The sequence below is a fragment of the Hirundo rustica genome, chromosome 1, assembly GCF_015227805.2.
Source record: "Hirundo rustica isolate bHirRus1 chromosome 1, bHirRus1.pri.v3, whole genome shotgun sequence".
Lineage (NCBI taxonomy): Eukaryota > Metazoa > Chordata > Aves > Passeriformes > Hirundinidae > Hirundo > Hirundo rustica.
In genome coordinates, this window is record NC_053450.1 from 96,063,067 (window position 1) to 96,085,833 (window position 22,767).

At 35.6% G+C, this 22,767-nt stretch overlaps 1 protein-coding gene across 1 annotated transcript in view; it reads left to right on the forward strand.

Moving 5' to 3' along the window:
* The window catches only part of ATP9B (ATPase phospholipid transporting 9B (putative)), a 154,761-nt gene that overhangs the window by 112,334 nt on the left and 19,660 nt on the right, over positions 1–22,767 (forward strand). Inside the window, exons 11-13 of the mRNA XM_040056904.1 lie at positions 2,648–2,790; positions 11,119–11,231; positions 15,445–15,693. Coding sequence (XP_039912838.1) covers positions 2,648–2,790; positions 11,119–11,231; positions 15,445–15,693 — 505 coding nt within the window. The remainder of the gene's footprint in view (positions 1–2,647; positions 2,791–11,118; positions 11,232–15,444; positions 15,694–22,767) is intronic.

Sequence of the window (22,767 nt, forward strand, 5' to 3'; positions counted from 1 at the left end):
CCTTAAGTATAATTTTCACAGAGAAAGAAGTCCTGAAAATAAAAAGACTACATCTCAATTACTTTATTTATTTTAAGAAGTGGATACCACTTTGGGTACTGTATCTGGAGTTTTGGCAGGGCTTTGTTTTTTTTATTACAAGATTCTTACATATACAGAACTTCTCAGGAATTTAGGGAAAAAACCTACCATCTAATTTTTATTCCAAATCATACTTGAATTTTATTTGGCACAATATCACTTTGTTCACAAAATTGTCCTTGCTAACTTCATTAGTTCTTGATTGCTTTTCAATGAGTCAGGAATGGTAGATTGTTTCTGGAGTTTCTAAATGTATTTGTCAAACTTTCTCAGTGAAGGCCTTTGCTTATTGGCGAATTTGTCCTTTTGAGAGAAAAAACAAAAACAAAACCAACAAAACAAACAAACACAACAACAATAACAAAAACCACCCAGACACCTTTAGAAGGGAAACTTAGATCATTACAATTCGTGAAAAAGAATGAAATTTAGAAGTCCTGTAAATAGGAGTGTTTAATCTGAAACACTGGTGTTTTTGAGGGAATAAGAGCAGAACTATTTATTTTTAATGCGTAGGAAAAAGCAGTGTGCATTCAGAAATGTTGTGTTATTTATTTGTTCTGAAACTGTATTGCAGAGAATGCCACCCTGGCTCTTAATGTAATAAATCCCCAACATGGATTAAAAATTGCCTTAGGATTGCCTGCTCTAGGGTAACTGGTAACTAGGTGGAAAGACAAGAAACGTATTACTGTGTTTACTAAATAAGCTCATTCTCTGCAACAACCTTCAAATTCCTATATTAACATATTCTGCCTAAATATTGCATTTTAATTGGTCTTCTAAAAATAAGTGTTACTAATGCAACAGTTGCTAATGCTGCATTGGATGCTATTCAGTGTGTCTTCATGAATAACTGATGTGTTTGGAGTTTGTTTAATTGGATTAAATTGAGAAGGATTTGAAAACTGGTGAATTTAAAATGTTTTGATTATATAATGAGGTTTCATAAAGTCTGGAAAGAAATTGTGAGAAATAATAGCTAATAATAATATTGGCACTGAAAGTGGCTTTATTTTGAGTAAGTTTAGTGTCTCCTTGTTTTATTGTGTAAAAATTCTTGAACTTTTCAGTGAAGTCTTTTCATCCATTCCTGTGAAGCTCTGTTGGAGACGTTTTTAGTTTCAAAAGCAAACTCACTATTAACAGGCCATCATCATTTTTAGTATTGCATCAGTTCCCATAATTTGCTAAGCAATAGCTGCAATGATTTCAAAGATAAGGTTTTCCTCTAAGACAAAAAGTGCCAAGTGAAGGAAGTCAGAGAAGGATACAGTGTACAAATCTTAGAATTAATACTAAAAATTAATCTCTAACACTCATTTTTATTCCTGTTTAATTCTTTATTCATCTTAATAATTCAAGCATGTACCCAATATCTTTCTGTGTGCCAGAAAGCTGTCTTGGACTGTCTTAGTCATTGGAGAGATATTTCTCTACAGACCAGCAGTGCAAACATTCTATTAGGTCCATCAGCATACAAGGGGTACATTCTGTTCTACTTAGCAGTGCATGCTGGAAAGTGAGAGTAATTACTAAAATGCCTTAATGCTTTGTATTATGGACTTCTCCTCACTGCTCAACAAAAGAAATTGGAGTCTTACTTTCTTTTCTCTTTTTTTCTTACCTTTAAATTGTATTCAAGTATATTATAGTTAAATGCATAGAGTGTTTAGAACATCAAAACTAGGTGATACGCGTGCTTGTAAAAGGTGCAAGTGAGGATGTGCATTGCACTTGAGCTTTGAAAGACTTTTCTGATTTTATCTTACTAAAGCACAGTTTTTCCTATTTGAATAACTCTGTGTGTGTGCGCCACATACCTGAGACCAAAGTGCTTGAATAGAGTTTCCATCTCAGAATTCCTGTCTTGGTAGTCCAGCCACAAAAAAATAACAGCCTAAACGCCTCTGTGCAGTAGGTGAGCAGCTTTCATCATTCAGTTAATCCATTTGCTCCTGGCTAGAGCAAATGTCCATCTGTTTTTAAATAAAGTGTGCTCATGTTTCTCTTGTCAAGTTAGACAGCATCTTTTGTACTTGACTGGCTAACTAGCAGGCTTGCATCCCTAAGAGGAGCATGTCTTTTCCTGTTCCTTTGGTTTCTATGTGAGCTGTATTGCTTTGGTTTTTATATTCACTCTGAAAGGTAACAGAAACTATTTGTAATTTCTCATCATAAAATGAACATAGGTGGTGTGTGGATTTTTTTTAGTAGATAAAAACTGTGATTGAATAGTGATCTGTTCTTCCTATACATTACCCATCTGTATAAGAGTAGTAATTATATCAAGAGTCTTCACAAAGCGTTGGAATCTGTCTCATGTAGAATGCATGATACTGCATTTGTTTGTATTGCTATATCTTCTCTAAGTCTGGGATGAAGCCTGTGATATGTACTCTACAAACACATAAAAAAAAGCATTGTTCCAAAATTTTGGTGCACATAGGTTTAAGATCTTCCATTTTTCAGATATGCTAAAAAGAGCTTCTAGCATTATGTTTATGGTTGTAACTATCACTTTGACTAATATTCACACTGATTATGGTATAAATTTCCTTTGCAGTTTGCGTGTCAACTTGGACATGGGTAAGGCAGCCTATGGGTGGATGATTATGAAAGATGACAATATTCCTGGAACAGTTGTTCGAACTAGCACCATACCAGAAGAGTTGGGACGATTAGTTTATTTACTAACGGATAAAACAGGTATATCAGGTTACCATTCTGAAATCTGATAACTTTTATAAAATTTCTAAATGTAATTCTCTACTTGAATCTGCTAATGTAAGAGTAGATTTAGACTACCGATTTTTGTTTCTCAATAAAATTTTACACATTTGCTTGAGGAGTTTCACAAGTACCAATAGACTTGGGTAGGGCAGTATTTAGATGTTAAAATAAGGATTTGGTAGCACTCTGATTTATTGTGGGAACAGCTCTTCCATAGCAAGAGGACGCTGTACAGCATGAGTAAGAGGACCATGTATCTTCCCCTGAAAAGACTCTGGAATAGCACTCAGGATACTGGTTTATTCTGCACTTCATTGCTACTGCAATATTGTATGATAGTAAGTTAAGAATACCTTTGAGAGAGTAAGTCATTTCCAAAACAAGTCACGAGATCAGCCTCCAAAATATCTGCTGTCCCAATGAAGTTAGTTGCTTTTTATGTTACCAAGACCAGTTCTAGAGCTGCTGAATGATTGCACCTTCACAACTGTAATGTGTTACTGTACCTCACTTGGTGTACTAGAACCCCCAACCCTTAACAGGATCACAAGGTGAGTGCTGAGAGTGTGAAGAAGTAATAGCATGTGTTACACTTTCTTGTTTCTTTCTGAAATTGAATAAGTAATTTCTGTTAGATATACATTAAAAATAAAAGAGCTTAATTTCTAAACTGAGAAAGTAGTTTCTCAAAAAGCTTGAAGAATTCTTTTTACTGGTTTTAAGTAAAATATAGTTCAAAACGGTGAAAAGCTGCTGGGGAGGGCAGGGATTAGCCTCTGTTATACTGCTCCGAAAGCATAATACACAATTTCTATCTTCTTTCTCCATTCCCACCCATGGTAACACTTCCATTGGTGCATATTTGAAATGAAGTGTAAATGTAATATATTGTCACATTTTCAAAACATGCTTTCCTTTTTTCTTCTATAGGTACATATGTTATCCTATATACGTCTGAATGTTGTTCTTTTATTTTGTAAAACTAAAGTATATTGCAAATTATGGTGTGGCAGTTCTTCAGAGCAAGTGAATGATTGTTTAACAAGTCTTATTTCAGTTACCTAATGATTTGTATGCTATTTGAAACTGCTTATTGATTTTAATAGCACCCTTCATCATGATAATTTAACTTCATGTAACTGAGTGCTGTCACATTGAAGACTTGAAATATGTAATTTACGGCATATGTTTGGAAAAGGAAGTATGCTCAAAAATATTTTATTTTCAAAACAAAGCAGTAGAGTTCACTTACAAAGGGAATTCTAAAGTTAGTTACAAAACACTACTTTCTAAGAAAAAATAATGTAGACTTTTTAAACTTTGCTGGTAGAGCACTGAGAATCTTAGGCATTGCTAAATAAAATACCTACAGTTTTTTCACACAACTCTACAATGCCAGGATTATGTTCTGTCTCTGATACCTACTATCCTGTTTGAGAATTAAAGGATTGTTTGAAAAAACCTGCCATTGTTCTACTTGAAGACAACCATTACACTTAACCTAACAGAAGAGTGATTAAAACCAAAGCTTTTCTCCTTTAAAAAAAAAATCCACAAAAAATTTTGTGATACTGGATTTTTCAAAGCAGAACTGTGGCATTACATCCTTAAATCTTCATAAGGATACGTTTTATTGACTTGTATATACAAGGAGAAACAACCCTGTTATGCATATAATTGGGGTTTTTTGTTTGGTTGGATTTTTTTCAACCTACATCATGCTCTTTGCAATAACCAGAGTTCTGTTTAAGAAGCAGCACAGGAGTACATGCTTAAAAGCTGCTAAATAGACAAAAGTTAAAAGCCTTTTACCAGGAAATGTGTTTTATAGCATTTGGATGATTGTTGGTGTTCAGCTTCAAAGGCTTTTCAGAGGACTGAGGTCTGCTGAGCTCTGGTGGAAGGTCTGAATCTATACAATAATGACGTTCAAATGAAAGTGAAGGCCATACTGTAGGGCAGTAGTTTCATAGTGTTTTGGAAAGAAGCAGAGTCAGCAGTCTCACCCTATGCGTTTTTACCCGTGTGTCAGCTGAAAGCTGATGTTAGTGAAAATAAGCCAGGAGTCCTGGAGATGTCACCAGCTTCACACCACTAACTGTGCCTTGTAGAGATGGGAAACACTGCTCTGTTTTAATAATCTTAAGTGCCCCACAAATTTTAAACTGTTCTTCATTCTGGACAAATACATCGACAATGTACTTTTTGCCCAAGTATATTGGTAACTGCTTCCAGTTTCCTTTCCTGAGTACATTTGTTCTCATTACGCATTTTATGATAAATGCGAAACATACTGTTAGGTAATGAACAAGTCTGTGTGCGTAATCCATGATTGACATTTCTTGATTATACAGTTTATAAGAGCTGATCTCAGCACTTTCTCATTTGAATTTTCATTTCTAGTCATATAAGCCAGTTGATTCCATTCTGCCCACTTAAGGCCTGGCTATCAGAGGATAAAGAAGGAAGTCAGTTTTGTAGCCATCTGCCCAAGTGGGTGCTACCAAAAATGAGCACTAAAAGGCTGATTTAGTTAAATGTGAACAGGTGAAGTTCTTCTCAATACTGGAAAGGAAAAGGAATCCAGAGAATTGTCTGCAAAAATCTTATATTGTAGCCCAAGCTTCACTGGAAGTGATTGAGAATTAGTTGTTGAGTCTAAGGAGCATTGCATTACTAACATAATTGCAAGGTAGTCCTTTGTATGATTGTAAATTGGGTTTGTGCTTCATCAATAAGCTTTTTGACAAGAAGCGTCCATCACAGTGGCTCTCTCATTTGCCACAGTATAATAGAAAATGAAGTATCCCAATAATTGCATTATAGTTTCCTTATTGTGGGACAAGAAAGCAATGTGGTATAATTAGGTTTGATTGGAGTGCATGTTTCCGGTAAGATCTGAAATTAATGATGTTGCTATAGTGACACATCTGCGGCCACCAGTGCGTGAAACATAAAGTAATTCATTCGACAAGAGAAGACATCTGTTAACTGCAAGGATGCAGAGCATATTGACACTGACCAGAAATACTAGACGTTATGTGATAAATGAACAAATGATGCTGAAACAGGAGGACAGATAATTTGTACTTAATCTGCTGGGAGAACTTTAATCTTCTCACTGGTTGCATTTGACAATGCCATTGTTTAAAGAACAATGCTGCAGAGAACTCATAAATTTTAAAACTTTACTCAGAGTGCAGCCTATTAAAGCAATACATTAATTCCTTTGTTAGGGAGTTTTTATCTTCATGTAGAACAAAGCCATTACTAAAAACACCCAGTAAAGCAACAGGGTTTTTTAGGACTCACATTTTAATTATAGCATCCATTACCCAAAATGCCACGTTGTTTGGACTTGAATCACATGAAAGTTTGACAGAAAGGCGTCATCTGTTATGATGGTGGGTAGCAGTTTGCATGAGCATGGTATCTCGTGCTTTCCAGGGTACAAAAAATTATTATGATGAAAAAAGAAAAAAACCCAAAATATTTGGCAGTATTAATGAGGGGTTTTGTTTCTTTGGATGTGAGACAGAAAACCACCTGCTGTTCACACCAGCTACCGGTGTGTTCAGCTAAAACAAACATGTAGTCCTCCAAGTGTAGTTATTCACTAATGTATACACTTGTATTTGAGTTCTGTAATTAACATTTTAGTGGGTGTTTGGATGAAATTAAATACTTAACAGATATAATCCTTGAACAGACACAAAGAACTATGGGATTCTTGAATTTTTTGGAAAATCTGTGTATTAGAGGTTGGTGTATATGGACGTTTCTGTTAAATGTACCTAATGTAATGTGCTATTAGAACAGTGAATTTCAGTAATTATTTATGAAAATTATTCTTTTTACTTATACTTTGAGTCTTTACCTCTTCAATGTAAGCAACTAGAGAGAAAGAATAATTAATGGAATTTTTTGATGGAATAACATCTCCTTCCCTTACTTAGATGGATATGAATTTATATCCTACTGCGTATATCCCACTGCCTCTAAGATTTTTAGTACCACTGGGTTTGCAGGGTGAGTAGAGCAGACTAGAAATGGAACATTTTGATGGAGACATTCTACAGGAAGATTCCAGACTAAGGAATCCTTACTTTTTGTCTTCCATTGGACTCCCATCCTGAAAATATCCAGTGAGCATCATGTTGTTCTTTCACTGCTGAATACACAGGCATTGTGCTTGTAGGGGGCAGAAGGCACAGAGGAAATAGGTACTGCTCTTCACAGCTGTGTGTCGTGGTTTAGGAGCAGTACTCCCTAATTCAGTGCCCCCAAGTTACCTGTTACTTGTACTGTGGCCTTCTGCCCAGGAAAGATTAGGTGTAGCTCAGCTCTCTTGGTTTTCATCCTCATTCTTAATGGATTGTGCTGGGACTTACTTGGTTTGAGGTTTTGTATAGGTTGTGTTTATGGCATACTCATAAATGGAGCAGACAATGAATGAGCAGACATATGCTATGTATGCTTACCATGAGTTTTTTTCATTTTCCTCTTGTGTTATATACCAGATTATATTTTTTCCAGGGTTCATAGAAAAAAAATTGTATCTCCAGATTGCTGTCAACAGTCTAATTATTAGAATGATAAGGCCTGATCTCTCTAAAAGTTTCCATAGAAATGTTCACATTTACACTGACTTTTTATCTGTTTAAGGAAATAGCTCAAACAAAGCACACAAATTACATTAAAAGTTACTCATCCTCTTAATTTCTCACAAAGTTACTAATTTTTTCCGCTGTACATATTTTCTTGCTTTTTCTTGTTTTGGACTTTTTAAATTGCTGGTATTGGTCCAAATTGCCAGCTAGTAATACAAGATCAGAATGATCTGCATCTGCTTCTCAAAAAACAACAAGGAAAAAATCTCTGCTGCTCTGTTGTGAATCACATCTGTTGCCACCCAAGGAATGATGCCTTCAGGACTTTTTCCTTAGAAATTAATTTCCTCTTTGCCTGCTTTACTCTGTGTTTAATGATACAATTGTAGGAAAGAATGGAAGAAAAAAAAAAAAAAGCTCTTGGACTCATTAAAAAACATACTAAATTTTTCTTCAGCAATTCTGTACTAACTTTTCTTGTCAGGCTATTTTCTTTGTGTGGTACTTGCATTATAGAGCTAAGTTCAAGAATGTATAATAGTAGTAGTAGATGGTATGATGACTAACGTGCTTTCTGAAAGCTTTTCTAAAATAAGCTTTTTAAAATCTAGTAACTCTTTATATTAACAATGTCCTGAAAGTGTAGAATGGATAACTAGGTCTTTAAAATATATTATTAAAAACAGAAGGTTCTTTCACTGTTCTGTAGTACACCTTGACCAGACTAAAAGAGCTCAGTTTTGTGTTGTTTTTCTTGTTCAAGAAGTGGGCTATATTAGAAAATCTGCCTCTAGGTATTTGACAGGTTTGCATCTGGGGTCATAAAAATACAAGATGTGTTGTTCTGTCATGGAGTATTAGTCTTCAACTAAAACACTAAAATTTAGGACTGAACTGCTGCTAACGTTTTAAGATAACTGGTTGACACCATGTAATTAATATATGGAACAAGTTGTTGGGAATGTTTCTGTCCCATTTTGGCCGTTCATTCATTAGAAGAATTTAGAAGTAAATTCTAAATTTGCACACATGATGAAACTTTATTTCCATGTGGATGGCTAAAAAAAGGTGTATTTAGTTAAGGTAGGGATTTTTTCATAATTTTTGGGAGTATTTTCATAACTTCAGCTACCCCTATTTGTCTAACAACACATCAGGTTTATTACGGCTGTTCTTGAAAGTCTTACGCTAGTCTTGAGAAGCATGAGCAAACTGGAATTGTTGTTTTTCTTTATTTTTGTTTTAGTTATTTGTCATAGATATTTCCTATTAACATTGCTGATAAAAAGGACTGTATAAGAGATGTATAAGATGCAAGTATTGAATCAGGCTTTCTGACATGTTTGTTTCTGTGTCTTTGTTGAATTCTGTTCCTCACCTCTTTTTCCTAAGCCTTCTTCCCTGGCTCCTGTTGACTGAAGGATAGGAAAATCTATATTTTTCTGTGCAGAAGTTTTTCTTCTCTGCTTGCTGAGAAAGAGGGGATGGAACATGCAAATTTTCGAGCCATCTACCTTTCCCTCACCAAATGTGATATGGAGTTGGACTGGTTTAGTGGTGTCAGAAGAAATAATCTTTCCATATAATAATCATAGGGCAAATTTTGTTTCCTGCTCAGTTTTCCCAAGCACCAATTACAGAAGTAGTAGGAAGCAGGTTTGACAGTTGCCTGCTATCTCACCTTTTGACTAACATTTGGTTTCACAACTCCTAGAGAGAGCTTTTTGAATTCAAAGGCTTGGCAAAGCCAAGGGCAGTGAGAAGGTATTAGCATGCCTGGAAAGTCAGGAAGGTGATAAATATTATCCTGGAAATTTCTTGGACTGAATATTTTTGCATGGTGTGTGGGTTTTGGTTTTGCTTTCTTCTAGAAATGGAGATTTTTATTTCTCAAATTTATTAGTGTAAGTTTTCATATTTTCCATGTGCAAACTGGAGATTGAATTTTTCTAGTCTCAAAGTAAAAAAGTAATGAAATTTAGTAAAAGGTCTCAATAAAAGTACTAAAAGTAGAAAAAAGTGGGTTTATGTGATTACTGTAAAACAAAATAATTTTGTTCTCCCATGTATAAAGGAAAAATTTGCAATTTGCTAATTATACAGATCTGGAACTCTGTCTTCCTGGGCTGTTTTCCAGCTTTGGGTATGTTCAGCTTCTCATGTAAATTTTTAATAATGTTATGCATATTTTGTAGAGAATTTATGCATTTCACATAGACCTTATTTTAATTATTTTTAAAAATTCAAATAATTGACTATAGAAAGAAAAATCCTCAACAATGCGTAAGGAAAAGCAAATGGAAAGTGTTGGTTTTTAATGGTAAAGGGAGAATTTGGAATTAACATTTTTGTACTGGTAAAACAGAAAGGCAGGATTTGATAGTGCAGTGTGCTGGTACAACAATGGAGATGAAGTGTCACTGTACATATAGCACCAGGAAGTAGGAGTGGTAGACATCTCAAATGCAACTGGGAAAGACATGAGACTTTTACAGCCCTAATGAGTCTTTGAAGACCTCTGATCTCTAGCCCTGATAGGTGCATAAACTGGATGCTGACTGGCCAGACAGTGTTGTTTTGCAGATAATTATAGCATTTTAGTATTTTCTTCTCCTGTTGCTTAGCATGTATTTTGGCATACTGGGATAAAATGTTAAAGAAAAATAAAGGTAAATAAAATTAATATGCAATATTTTATTCTGCAGCATTTATTTCCAGATTATTTTCTTATATTCCATTTAAAAAATGCTTCAAAAATGGTAGAAAATGGCTTTTCTGGTAGAAAAAAGAAGCTTCAAGAATGTCTACTCTGGTACCATGTTGGGTTTGTTTTTATATGATCAGACTTATGCATTTAAATGACACAAAACTGTGTGGTTAAATATAGAAATAGTTTTATACTATTTTTATACTTGCTCTGCCTGAGTAGCCATAGGGGAAAATTTTCGGAAGGGCCACAATCAAAATAATCTTTTGTGAGCTGCCCATGGAAAGCTAGGCAGTAGTTACCCTTTCCACCTCACATACCCCATCAACAAGGGTGAAGCCCTCATTCCTCAATTAGAGGTTTTCCAAACCGGAGGACATGACTAGTTGACAGAGGTGGATGCAGTGTCAGTCTGACTGACACCCTGTAGTTTCTTACAAATGTGAACACAGAAAACACTGATTTTGTTTGTTCTGCCTTATTCTGCTTGGAGGCTGAATCTGTCAAATTTGGAAGTGATATTAAGTCTTAGTGTCTGAATCTAGATCATACTGAGTGACTGCCAGAATGTCTACCTTGGTACTTGAAGTGTGGAAACTTGTATGAATTTTTGGGTTTCGTGTAGGGATTTTTTTCTTTAGATTTTCTGATATGTGGTGCTCTTGCACTGGCTTTTGAGAGTCAGTTCCATCCACATATTGCAAATTCATTTTTTTGTGTATAAAGAAAAGGCTTTGTCTCTTAAAGTTTGCATATTTAGTTATTGGCAAAATCAGCTTGCAGGTGGAACCAGTGATTTCTTCTAGAATGTCTAACCCCGATCTTTCTTCACAAACATTCCTTTAATTAACTAAATTGATGCTAACTCGTGATTCATTTCTTCTTTCCAAAGGAAAGATTTTTTTGCGGGGGGAGGGGAAAGGAGGTGTTTGTGGCCATCTCACAGTATTTTTTACTGCTCTGTGATATACTTCTCCTTTATTGCAGGAACACTTACACAGAATGAGATGATATTTAAGCGCCTCCACCTAGGTACTGTTTCCTATGGAACAGACACAATGGATGAAATACAGAGTCATATTATAAACTCTTACTCACAGGTATTTCATAAGTCATTTATATTTTGTATTGGGGGGTTAATGGCATTGAAGCATTGTTGTTAATGATTATATCTAGAATTCGAGATGCCATGAAAGTTGTCATGTGTAGGTATCTCTTAAGAATTATGATGGAAGGGAAAAATAGGAGAGAGTACATAGTTCTCTCCTGATTCCAAAGTTCCTCATAATACCAATTTAAAGAGATTTACTTTTCTGTTCTTCACTAGCAGAAATCTGTGTTAACCTGTCTGTGCAGTGCAGTCTTTGTCCTGCCAAATCATCTAAGAGTAAGCTATTCATTACTGGGACTACAAATTACAAAGAAGTGTCCAGAACAACATGAACAGTAATTACATCTTTGAAGATACTCGTCAAGAATAGATATCGAAAAGCCACATTAATTGGTATAACCAAATGGTATAACAGTAGTTGTCAAAATAAAACTTACACAGGTATACTTGAAAATTCTTTTTAAAAAAATTAAGATCATTTCAAACAGCATAAAACTGGTGAGGAGAAAGTGTGAGAAAATGGAAAACTCCATATTGCTTGAGAACAAAGTGTTGCTGTGATGCATAAGAGTGCTTGGTTTGGAAAGTGTACAAGAGGATTGTGACTCCCTGTCCCTGTGTGGGTCAGTTGTAGGATTCTGCAAGCATTACTTGCATTTCCCATGTACGTAAACTATTTTAGTGCTTACTGCAAACCTTTCTTGAACTCCTGATTCTGCTCTGAGATTAGGATGAACTTTGTGCTTTATTATTTCTATTCTTTGAAAAAAAAAAAAAAAAAGAAAATTGACAGGCAAGGAAACAAATGAAAAGTTAATTAGTATTTCTGTGTTGTTTACAGTATAATAATAAAAAATTATATCAATTTTTTTCTGTAATTAACTTGGATACACAAACATGACTGCCTGACCTAGTTTCCTAGTTTAGGAAACCTCTGAATGGGGTCCCTCTGAAAGCAGATTCAAGCAGCGCCTCCCACCACCCATGCCCCCCCTCCCCATTTGGGAAAGAATTCCTTGGAGAAAAGTGGAAAAAACTGTTTATTTAACAAACAAAGTATTCACAAGCATTAAAAAAAAGGACTAATATTAAACAATAGAACCTCTTGCTCTTCTGGCAAATTCAGAAAGTCCTATAGTTCATCAAGAGTCCTCTGTGGGTGTTTCTTGGCTCACTGAGTGCCTCTCAGTCCCTTCTGTGCTGGAAAATGCAGCATCCTTGGCCCCAGTGGGCCATAGGTGTGAGCTCCTGGTGTTTTTCTGGGTTTTCAGTCCAGGGCAGGCCGATCAGTTCCAAAGAAAAGCCACAGTCTGGGGAACTTTCCTGCCTCAGCTAGCTAAAAACTAACTAAAAGCAAAGGAGAGCTCTCTCCTGCTGTCCCTGCTGCAGACAATGCAGTCCATGAGAGAGAATGTGGGCGAGGAAAGTGCAGTTTCTGAAAACAAACTGCACACTTCTTTTTCTCCGCTTCACTCTCAGAACTAGTCTTAAAGGTGCAGAACTAATATCCAGCATAAACAGAACAGACAACTGGGGATACAGGCATTATAAAGTTTCCCTAGGACCTAAAGTTACCAAATTAAGTTTGTAGACTGACCTCCTTGTCTTTGTCCTCGTTTTCTCTTGTAAAAGGACTGTAGGATCAACAATTGATTGGAATATCTACCGGTGCTGTGTTGTAAACTACGGCTCCCTTCTTATTTGCATAAAATAAAAATAAAAATAAAAATAAAAATATAATTTAACCCCATACTGGACCCAGTTAATACTTTGTAGCTTTTGGGAGGAGAGACAGGAGGGAAGACAGTGATGAAATGTGTACATTTTAAGTTTGCAACTTAAATTCTTAATTATTTTCTATCTATGCAATTCAACAAATCCCCTTCTTGAATTTTTTTCCTTAGATAAATCTATTTCAGCTTAATTTTCAGTAGGTATAGCCATGAATAGTAAGATACAATAATCATGCCTTGGAAATGGGAAATGGATCTCTTTCACCTAAAGATCAGCTGTCCAAATTTGGTTCAGAATGTGTTACTGAAATTAATGGTTACTAAGTTTATAAAAATCACCCAAACCTGGCTTTCTTATAATGTGTCATTTGGGTATTCAAAGTAGCGACTGTAGCAATAGATGTTATTTATTAACTGACAGTCTTGAGCTGGCAAACCTTAGTCTGAGTGAGTTTGACCGGTAAGCGCCAGTCTTCTAGGGGAGGCATACTCACAAATACTGGTTTTATATTTTGCAGTTAAATATGCTATCTGAAAATAATGGCACAATTCCTGTAATTCTTGCTATTTAAAGCTTTTACTAATCTACTGTAAAATTTAATGCATGATAACCCTGTTTAAAAGTTTTTAGAAACTGAAACATACTTAAAATAAGAAATGTGAGGAAAGCTTTTCTTCTTAGTTGTGGGAAAAAAGATTTCCAAAATGTAGGTTTGCTATTAGTAGATGATGAAAAGAACCTTCTTTCAATATCCTTTTTTTTTCAGCTTTATATAACACTACTGTGTTTAAATAATGCTTCAGTTATGCTTGTGTTAATAGCAACTCTTTAAAGCAGAACAATGATGGGGTCTCCATAACAAACCAAACAACTACTAAACAATTGTTTCAATCTGAAAAAGTATGGTGAGATTTTTTATTTAATCTATGATAATAGAAGCTGCTGGTTAGCTAGGCAGTGGTTCTTGTGTGACATTGATTTTATCCCTTGTTTGTGTTCTGTTATTACAGTGGACCTACTAGACTATTGTCATCTTAATGTAACACACAAATCTATTATAACCTGATTATATTTCCCCAGTGGAAGCATTTTGTGATAGAGGGCATAATCTTTAATGGAATTTGTGTGAAATTAAATTATACAAGCATCAATAAACATAACATAATTCAGAAGGAGTAAATCAGCTTTATTTGTGACTGTAATGGCATCAGCATTAGCAGAATGCAAATGCAGAGGTTTAAAGCAGTAGCTGAAAAGCAGTGCCAGATGAGCAGAAAGTTAAACCCTTTATTAGACAACACTGTAATTTGATGGGCAGAATGTTCACAGTTCAGCAGATTGCAGTGAGGAAGAAAAAAGCATGGATTCTGAAAAGGTTTTCTGAGTTACATTGGAGTGAGCAGAAGAGCCTGTGGTGGTACTGCTGATTTATTTAATGTGCTGACTTTTAAACAAAAAAAACCCAACCAACAAAAGCCAATAGCCCCCCTAAAAAAAACCAATTTATTTTTAACTAATTATAAACATATAGTACTGTTCAGAGGAAGATTAATTCTGTCACGTGCTCGAGCATTTCTGAAGGATAACTTGAAACAGTGCTAGTTTAATGGTTACACAACAGTAATATGTGTCAAACTGTTATTTTGTATGATTATTTTATTAGATTATTGCGTTCTTGTAAGGACAAAGCCATTGCAACTGCAGCCAAAGCATAAAACTGCATTAGTTCACAAATTATATAGAAATTGTGTAAGTTATAAATTAAATGAGCAATATTTGTATTTTAAGGACTCCTAATATTTATACTTGAAAATGATCCTGCTTTAGTTCTTCTGTTCTCTTCTGATCTCTTCTTCTGATCACTGCAAATGCAGTGATCTTTTAAAATACAGAGATTTAGGTGAAGATTTAAAAAAATATGTTTCTTTTCAGTTTAATGACACAGGTAAAGAAGAACAACATGACAGCAAATTTTCAAATTTTGTCTCAGTGTTTCTGAACTCATCCAGTTGGTGGCTGGTTTAAATACTTTTTTTAAAAAAAAAGGAAAAGATTGAATGCAATAGATATGAAAGGACTATTGTGACAGATCATTGAAAAATGTAAAATCTGAAGTGAGGTAGTAGGGGTTTCTGCAGAATCTGATCAGCCTATTCAGCCCTTTTCCAACATACTTGGTTTCATTTCATGTTTTTCAATTGTCTTCAGGCTCTGTTATTGAAATTTGATTACAAATGCAAGGTGATGAGCCCAAAGTTATCTATCCTTTCTTTAAAAAAGCAGATGAGGCTTTTTATGGATCACAAGCTGAATGAGTTAACAGGTTATATAAAAATAAATAGATGGTTCCTAGCCTTATCATTTATCACCCTTTGTAAAGGGAACAGTCAGATATAGATAGATAAGTATTCATGTTTTTTTTCCATTTTTGAACTTTGGTTTACTATTCATTGTGTTGGATCTTAAAGGTCCACTCTCAGAACAGTGGGAACAGTACAAGTTCAACACCATCCAGGAAACCTCAATCATCTGCGCCCAAAGTCCGGAAGAGCGTCAGCAGTCGGATACATGAAGCAGTGAAGGCCATTGCACTCTGCCACAATGTGACCCCCGTGTATGAATCCCGGGCTGGTGTGTCTGGAGAGACAGAATATGCAGAAGTGGATCAGGACTTCAGCGATGAAAATCGAACTTACCAGGCTTCCAGCCCTGATGAGGTTGGTATGCAAGGCTGAAAATATTCATATCCCCTAAAGAATGGGGTAAAGAATGACTTCATTTGTCTGTAAGAAAAAAAGAGAAGAGCTGTGAAAAAAAGTGTTTTGAGCAGGGATTTCTTTGAAATTAGTAGTAATCTGTTTTTATTTTTTCTACAGCTTAGATAAGATCTGCTGGTTCTTTGTTGTATAAAAGTGTTTTCAGTTATTTGACTTAAAGTTCTGTGAAGTCAGTGCTTTGGGGTCATTACTGTATTGAGGATTGCAATTAAAGGTTTATTATTTATTATTATTTTCAAAACAATAATCCATATATGAATCATAGTATGCTATTGTTCTGGCTTGAAAGCAGAATCAGGGAGAGACTCCAAATTAGAAAAACAATTTAATAGAAGAGAAAAACAAACAAAAAAAAAACAAAAAAAAAAAAACCAAAACAAAAAAAACCCACAACAACAACAACCAAAAAATGCAGTAGCAAATGCAGTAGTACAAAAGATACAAAAGATCACTGACAGAGTTAGAATACAACCTTATACCCTGTGGTGGTAGTACCAGTCCAGATGAAGCGGTCTTGTTGAAGCAGTGATCCTGTAGAAAGGTCTGGTAGCTCTTGTTCTCTGGGAATCCAGTGGGTAAGGCTGCCTGTGCTGTCCCAAATCCCAGATTATATTCAGGTGGGAATGCTTGGCTCCTCCCCCAGGCAGAGCATCTCACAATGGGCTGATATCATTTTATCAGTCTTGTAATGGGTCCTTGATTGCCTATTAAACAGAGATAGCTCCTGGAGGGAGTTATCTATGAGTCCTGCAGCAGGGCATTGATGGGCCATTAACAGAAGAGAGTCTGGAGGAAGGGGGAAGGGAAACACTGCCCAGCCTAGTTTCAACAGCTCATGTAGATGGTGATAGAATACATACTTCGGGCACCTCTTACATTGTAACCTAGGACATCTGTTAAAGGGAATATGAAAGTGTTCTGAGTGATGGACAACCTGGTACATGAGTTAGAGATGCTACCAGATACTGGAATGTATAGATTCTTAACAGGAAAACAAACAAACAAACAAAAAAATCAAACCTCAAATGCTTCTGTAGAAAAGTTTTTGAGCTTCAGACTCTAGGCAGCTTTATAATCTTTAGGGTTCTTTCAAAATTGCATCAAGTGTAGCACAGATTTCAAACACCATTTCAATAAAAACATGCCTTTGCTTTCTATTGAAATCCAAATTTTAAACAAGTCCCAGTGCTTTAATTGGATTTGAGTTATTTTCTGAATAATGCTGTTTTGGTTCCTAAACTGATTGCTTAAAATTCACTCTAAAAAGATACTAGAAGAGAGAGGCAAACCTCATGTTTCAAGATAACCACAAAGAGTTCACTTTATTAAAAAGTGTGTAGTTGATATAGTAAAATATTTTGAGGTTGGTTTGCATCTGAAACTGAGCAGGCTGAGAAGAATCTTTGTTTTAACGAATTTCTAGCATTTTCTGAAGGTACTGTTGTTGTAACCCCAGTAGCTTAGTCATAAATAAAATAAGTTGTTGTAAGATGTGGAAAAGGGATTACGTACCTGAAAGCCTGAATATTTTTCTAGCTGCACAAGTTGATCTCATACAAAACAATGTTTCTTTCACAAACTTCATTCTGCCACATAGTGTATTATTTAGTTTTCATGTCTAATATGTCACCATATGTAATGCTAACAAAACTTTAGCAGTTCAGACTGTAGGCTATAATTGCTAAAAGTAACAAGTCCATAACAAGTGTTTTTAGGAATGCAAGAAATAAAATTAATCTGTCTTCATTTAGTAACAAATTAGCAGACATTACATACATTTCAGATACCACAACCACAGTTCATAGTGTCAAAGGATTGTAGAATATAAAAAAGTGGCTGCTTCTCTGTGACTAAAAAATTGCACTCAGAACAGTTTTACAAATAAAATGCTGGGCAGGACTTGAGATGCTGGTCTTTGGCTAAAATCGATAATCCATAATACTGTATGTGGTGTTATATAGTGTGAGCTGATCCACATTATGGATTGAGAATCCTGGAAGGGCATTTGTTTATGCCAGAAGGTCAATTGTTTAGAGTTCTATAATGTTTGGCTTATATTATGCACACATATACAAATTTTCATCTGCACATGCATTCCTATTTACAAAATGTTTCAGTTTAATGAGCCTGTGAGGTACTACTGAGGTTAATGAATGACTGCATGAGCAAGGATCTGCCTATGAAGATATGATGGCAACTGTAAATTAAATATACATTCTGCTTTAATAGCCAAAGGTATTACTAAATCAGGTGGAGAGATGTGCTGTTGAGAGAGACTTTGTGAGTTTTTTCTCCTGCTCATTCGTCTCTTCCTGTGGGCTTTTGTGTATTTGTTTAGTTGTTTGAAAGCTGAAAATGCTACCATGAGGAGCAGTTCTCCTCCCATATTTACTAAAGAAGGCAGCTGTAAGACTCGAGAATTATACAAGCAGTGCCCTGGGAAGACAGTAGGGAATTTGACCTTGGAATGATGAAAGGAAGGAAAGGAAAGTTTATAAAGTGCTAATATAATAGATCAGGGATTCAGGGTGGAAAAGGAGATAGAAGAAGAAATCAGCAACAAAGAAACTGTTCATGCTGCAAGGGAGAGGATGATCCTTTTAATAATGTTCTTTATCATTTCAACTCATACATTAAATCTCTATGGCAGTGAAATTAAATGTTTCCATTCTAAAACAGCCTTAAATTTCCTTTTTGTTTCTCAAAGATAATGCTTGAAACACTAGTAAAATTATCATATTGAACAAATATGCTTTAATATAATGAGAAATTTGTGTTAACTGGAGTCTTATAAGAAGATGAAGTTACAAAAAGCATGTAAACAGCATAAAAACTGCAGTATGACAGAGAAAAGCCTAAGAATTGAAATTCTAGCAGGTCTTTATCATAATTTTTTTAGGACTTCTATTGATGCAATGTTTGTAAATCACTGGAGCCTAAGGAAAATAATGTAAATGGTTCATTATTTAGCTTATTGAACTTTCCTGCAGTTAGGTTGACGGATGATGCCAATGTTTCCCAATCACCAAAGTACCATTTTAAAAGCATTTTTTATTGAATAAAGTGCTTTGAATATTGCACCCTGGAGCTTTATTTAGGGAAATGGTTCAATTGATGTTTTCTGTTTAACCTCAGCACTGACCTATCACAACATATTTGGTTAATAAGCAACATTATCATTTAATAGACTTAACCAGTTTTATGCATTGCACTTTCTCAACATTGCAACTCTGTTCTCTTAGATTTTTTTTTAATGGATCTGACTTGATTGCAGTCTTTTGAAACAAGATGTTATTTGCTCAGTTGTCTGTTGCATTATATAATATCGCATGACCACACCATAGGATGTAAAGAGCAGAAAACAGTATGTAACTATTAACTATTCTTCCACGTAGGAAGGTATAAGAAACAGCTCGGTAATATACTGATTACAGTACACACTTAATGAATTGACTCTTTTGAAATTCCTCACATCTGTGTGCATCCATATACAAATATAATATAACCATAGCAAAGTCTGCACATTTAGAAGTAGGTACATTCATCATAAAAGATGTATTTATCTGTTGTTAGAGTAACCTGAGATAAGTAACTGATTTTGTATTCATAATGCAAACCCTACTTATGCCAGGCTCTTTGTTTCTTACGATAAGTGATCAATATTTCATTTTCTATGAAAGAGTGGAAAGTTTCATTTGTCTGTCACTTGTCCTCTACAGCTGTGGCATAGCAAACAATAAACATTCACTGAGGACCCACTGGATGGGAAAAAAAACAAACAGAAAAAACCTCACCAAAACCCAGCTTCAACTTCGCTGTCATAGGTGTGGGTTCAGTTCATCTGTAGAAAGCCAGCTACCTTAATGTAATGAACAATCATAAAAGGATATAAGCTAAATAGGCAAAGTGATAGAGTTCAAAGGTCAGAGACCCAAGCAATTGAGGGCATGCTATGAACAGGAGCCTTTGAGGACCTTTGCTCCCCTTAGTCAGAAAAGGTTGATCAGTCATGATTTTTAATGACTGCTTACTCTCATAAACCAGCCATTTATTGGTTATGCTTTGTCCTGTGCTTTTATAGTCTCAAGCATTTCTAATTCCAGGATCTTGAATATTTAAATACTACCTTAAAGTGTGATCAGTTATTTAATTCCAACATTACTGTCCAGAGACAACAGAGTTGCTAAAATTAATTACAAGGATACAAAGCCAATCATTTAAAAACAGACAGGGAAATTATATGCCCTTACTGAAGCAGCTTTTGTGTTTACAAAAGTGAAGCTGTAATGTATGAGACATGTTGTATTGTTTAATTCATTTTATTGTGTGTGCTTATTGAAGCAAGACTAATTGTGTTGTTTTGTCAATGTATTGTGAGAAGCAAATCACTCAGTAGCATAAAACCATCACTTGTGTGACCTTCAAGACCCACAAAGAATAACTACTCCATAGCTTGTCTTGAATATTGATTGGTAGTTTTTTCACATGATCAAGCTGTATTTTTAAGTTAATAATTTTATTTTAATTATTAAGGGCTTTTTTATGGAAAGTAATGGACAGCAAATGTTAGTTGTAAAATCATTGTTTATAAGCATAAACAACCCAGCACTGACTGCAGACAGATATGAGTTGTTGAACAGTCCTGATGGAAAACGGTTGGAAACAGGCAGTGGGGAAAGGATGTTTCACTGCTTCTTTTTTGTTTCCAAAGCGGTAGACCTAACTTAAAAAATACTACCCTTACAATGTCTCTATACCTTATACAACAATCTGATTTTGAAAGCAGATCCTGTTTTCCGAAGTGAAGACGCTCTTAAATGCTCTGAAAGAAATACATGTGGGTTACATGAGAATTCTTCTAAGCAGCAAAACTTACAAAGTTTATATCTCTTGTCCTTCTTTCTTACCCTACAAATTGTTCCCTTACAAACAACAAAGCCACTGAAGACTCTATTTATGTGGGTTCCTTTTGGTTAAAGTGGTCAGGTTCATAGCTGGGCTCCAGGAAGGATGTGAGTACAACTGTGGTAGAACTCCCAAACTGCCCTCTGAGGTGGAGAACTGCCATCTGCAGCCATGGAGCAGTGGATCTTTTTCTTAAACTAATGGTAGCTCAGAAGAGAATATTGTACATTGAAAGTGACAATTGTTTGTTCATAAACTGTTTTGAGCAACAAATACTGTAAATTTTGAACAGTTCACTATTTCTGCTAGGAAGCAGAAATGATAATTTGAGCCACAAGGAAAGGAAAGCAGGAGCTGGGCATGATAGCCAGGCTGCTAGAGGCTGTGGCCTTTGTGATGAAGTGTACAGCCCTACAGTATCCAAGTATGGTGAACAGAGCAAGTCTGGTGATGGAAACCTGCAGTCAAGAGTATGTATTATTGTACTGGTCAACCCTAAACCAGAACATAAGCTGTTTGGTTTGTTTCGATTCCATAAATGAACATTTCTAGACAAATGGGATGATTATGTCCCCAAAACATGGACATGCGGCCATGGTCTGTAACAATGGTGCTTTTGTAGTTTCACCTTTTCACACCCATCTGGAAATGCACTCACTCCTCAGGTGACTGAGTTAGAAACATACTCCTACTTAGAGAAGCTGCTTCCACCTCCTGAGCTGGTACTGTTCTAGGTGATTTTGTGGGTTGCACAGTTACTGCTTGATTTGGAAGAGTTTCCTTATGAAATCTCTGAATTTGACTTTGAGTGGAAATCTCTGTCCTGGTAATTAGGTGTTTGATTTTTGGGTCTGTGAACTATAGAAGTTTCAGAGGGTTGGGTGGCTTCTAGTGGGGAGACTGCTGACAGACACAACCAGAGTTCAAGAGTGGGCATGTGGTAAATGGAATCATCTGAAAGATTTAGGATAAGAACACTAAATTAGGTGTTTCTCACTAGCTCGCATCAGATCTGTTGCACTTCTGTTTCACTGTGCAATTATTTGCTCTTTTCTTTCCTAATTTTGGAAGTTGCTTCTTTGACATTGTCACATGAGATGTGAATGGCCATCTTTACCCTTTGGGTTGCTACTGAGGAGGGAGAAAATTAGCAAGTTAGCAACCGCAAATCTCTCTTTACCTCCATGTGCATTTCATGCCCTAGGAACCCTACAGAGTTAGTGGGTTCACTCCATGCCTGTGTCTCGGTACTGGGAAGACCGTTTACCCACTTATATGCGTATGTCTCCCAGGCGGCTGGTTCCATAGAGGGGAAGCTTTGTGATAAGCCAGAGAAGATCCATAAAATATTCAAATAAGTCCCTAATCTGGATTCAGGAAACTTGACGCATTTCATCTGTGTTTGTGTATCAGTAAATTAACAATTATCAGCAAATAAATGTCATTGCGATAGATTGTTTTAAAACAAAATGGTAGCATCTCCATCAAAGCCTTTTGTGCTTGTCCAACCTTTAATCACACTATCTGACTTCATCCATTATGTCAAGCTCTGTAGAAGTCACAGCTGCTGCATTTTCTTGGCATTCTAGGAGTTCTTGATTTAGGCACACTAGATTGCAAGACCATTTTAATGTAAAGATTCAGAAATGTATTGAAGAGAAGAAAATGTACTTGTAGAGGGGAAATCTCAAGAAGAGAGACTTGCCTAAGAATCCTTTTTCTGAACTCTCTGTAGCCAGCCTTTCAGTATATATTTATCTGCCTAGATTTATCATGTAGATGTTCATGCAAGTTGTGAAATACTTGTTTAGAAAAAAAAATCTACATTCTAAAAGCTTCAGGTACTTTAATGTAAGATCTGACAATGTTGTTTTGGATGCTGCTCTGATTCATCCTAAGTGGTGGGAGTCAAACTTGTCTTTCTCTCAAGTTTTTTCAGTGTCCTTGTAGGCACCTGTTTTACTCTTGAGCCTTATTGGCTGATTCTTGTATGGTATTTGCCCTGATCAATTTTAAAGAAAAAATAAATATACAGTTGTGTATAGGCCACATATAAGAATACAAAATGACTGTGCTGCAAAATACTAATTCAAATGGTATGTGAAGCCA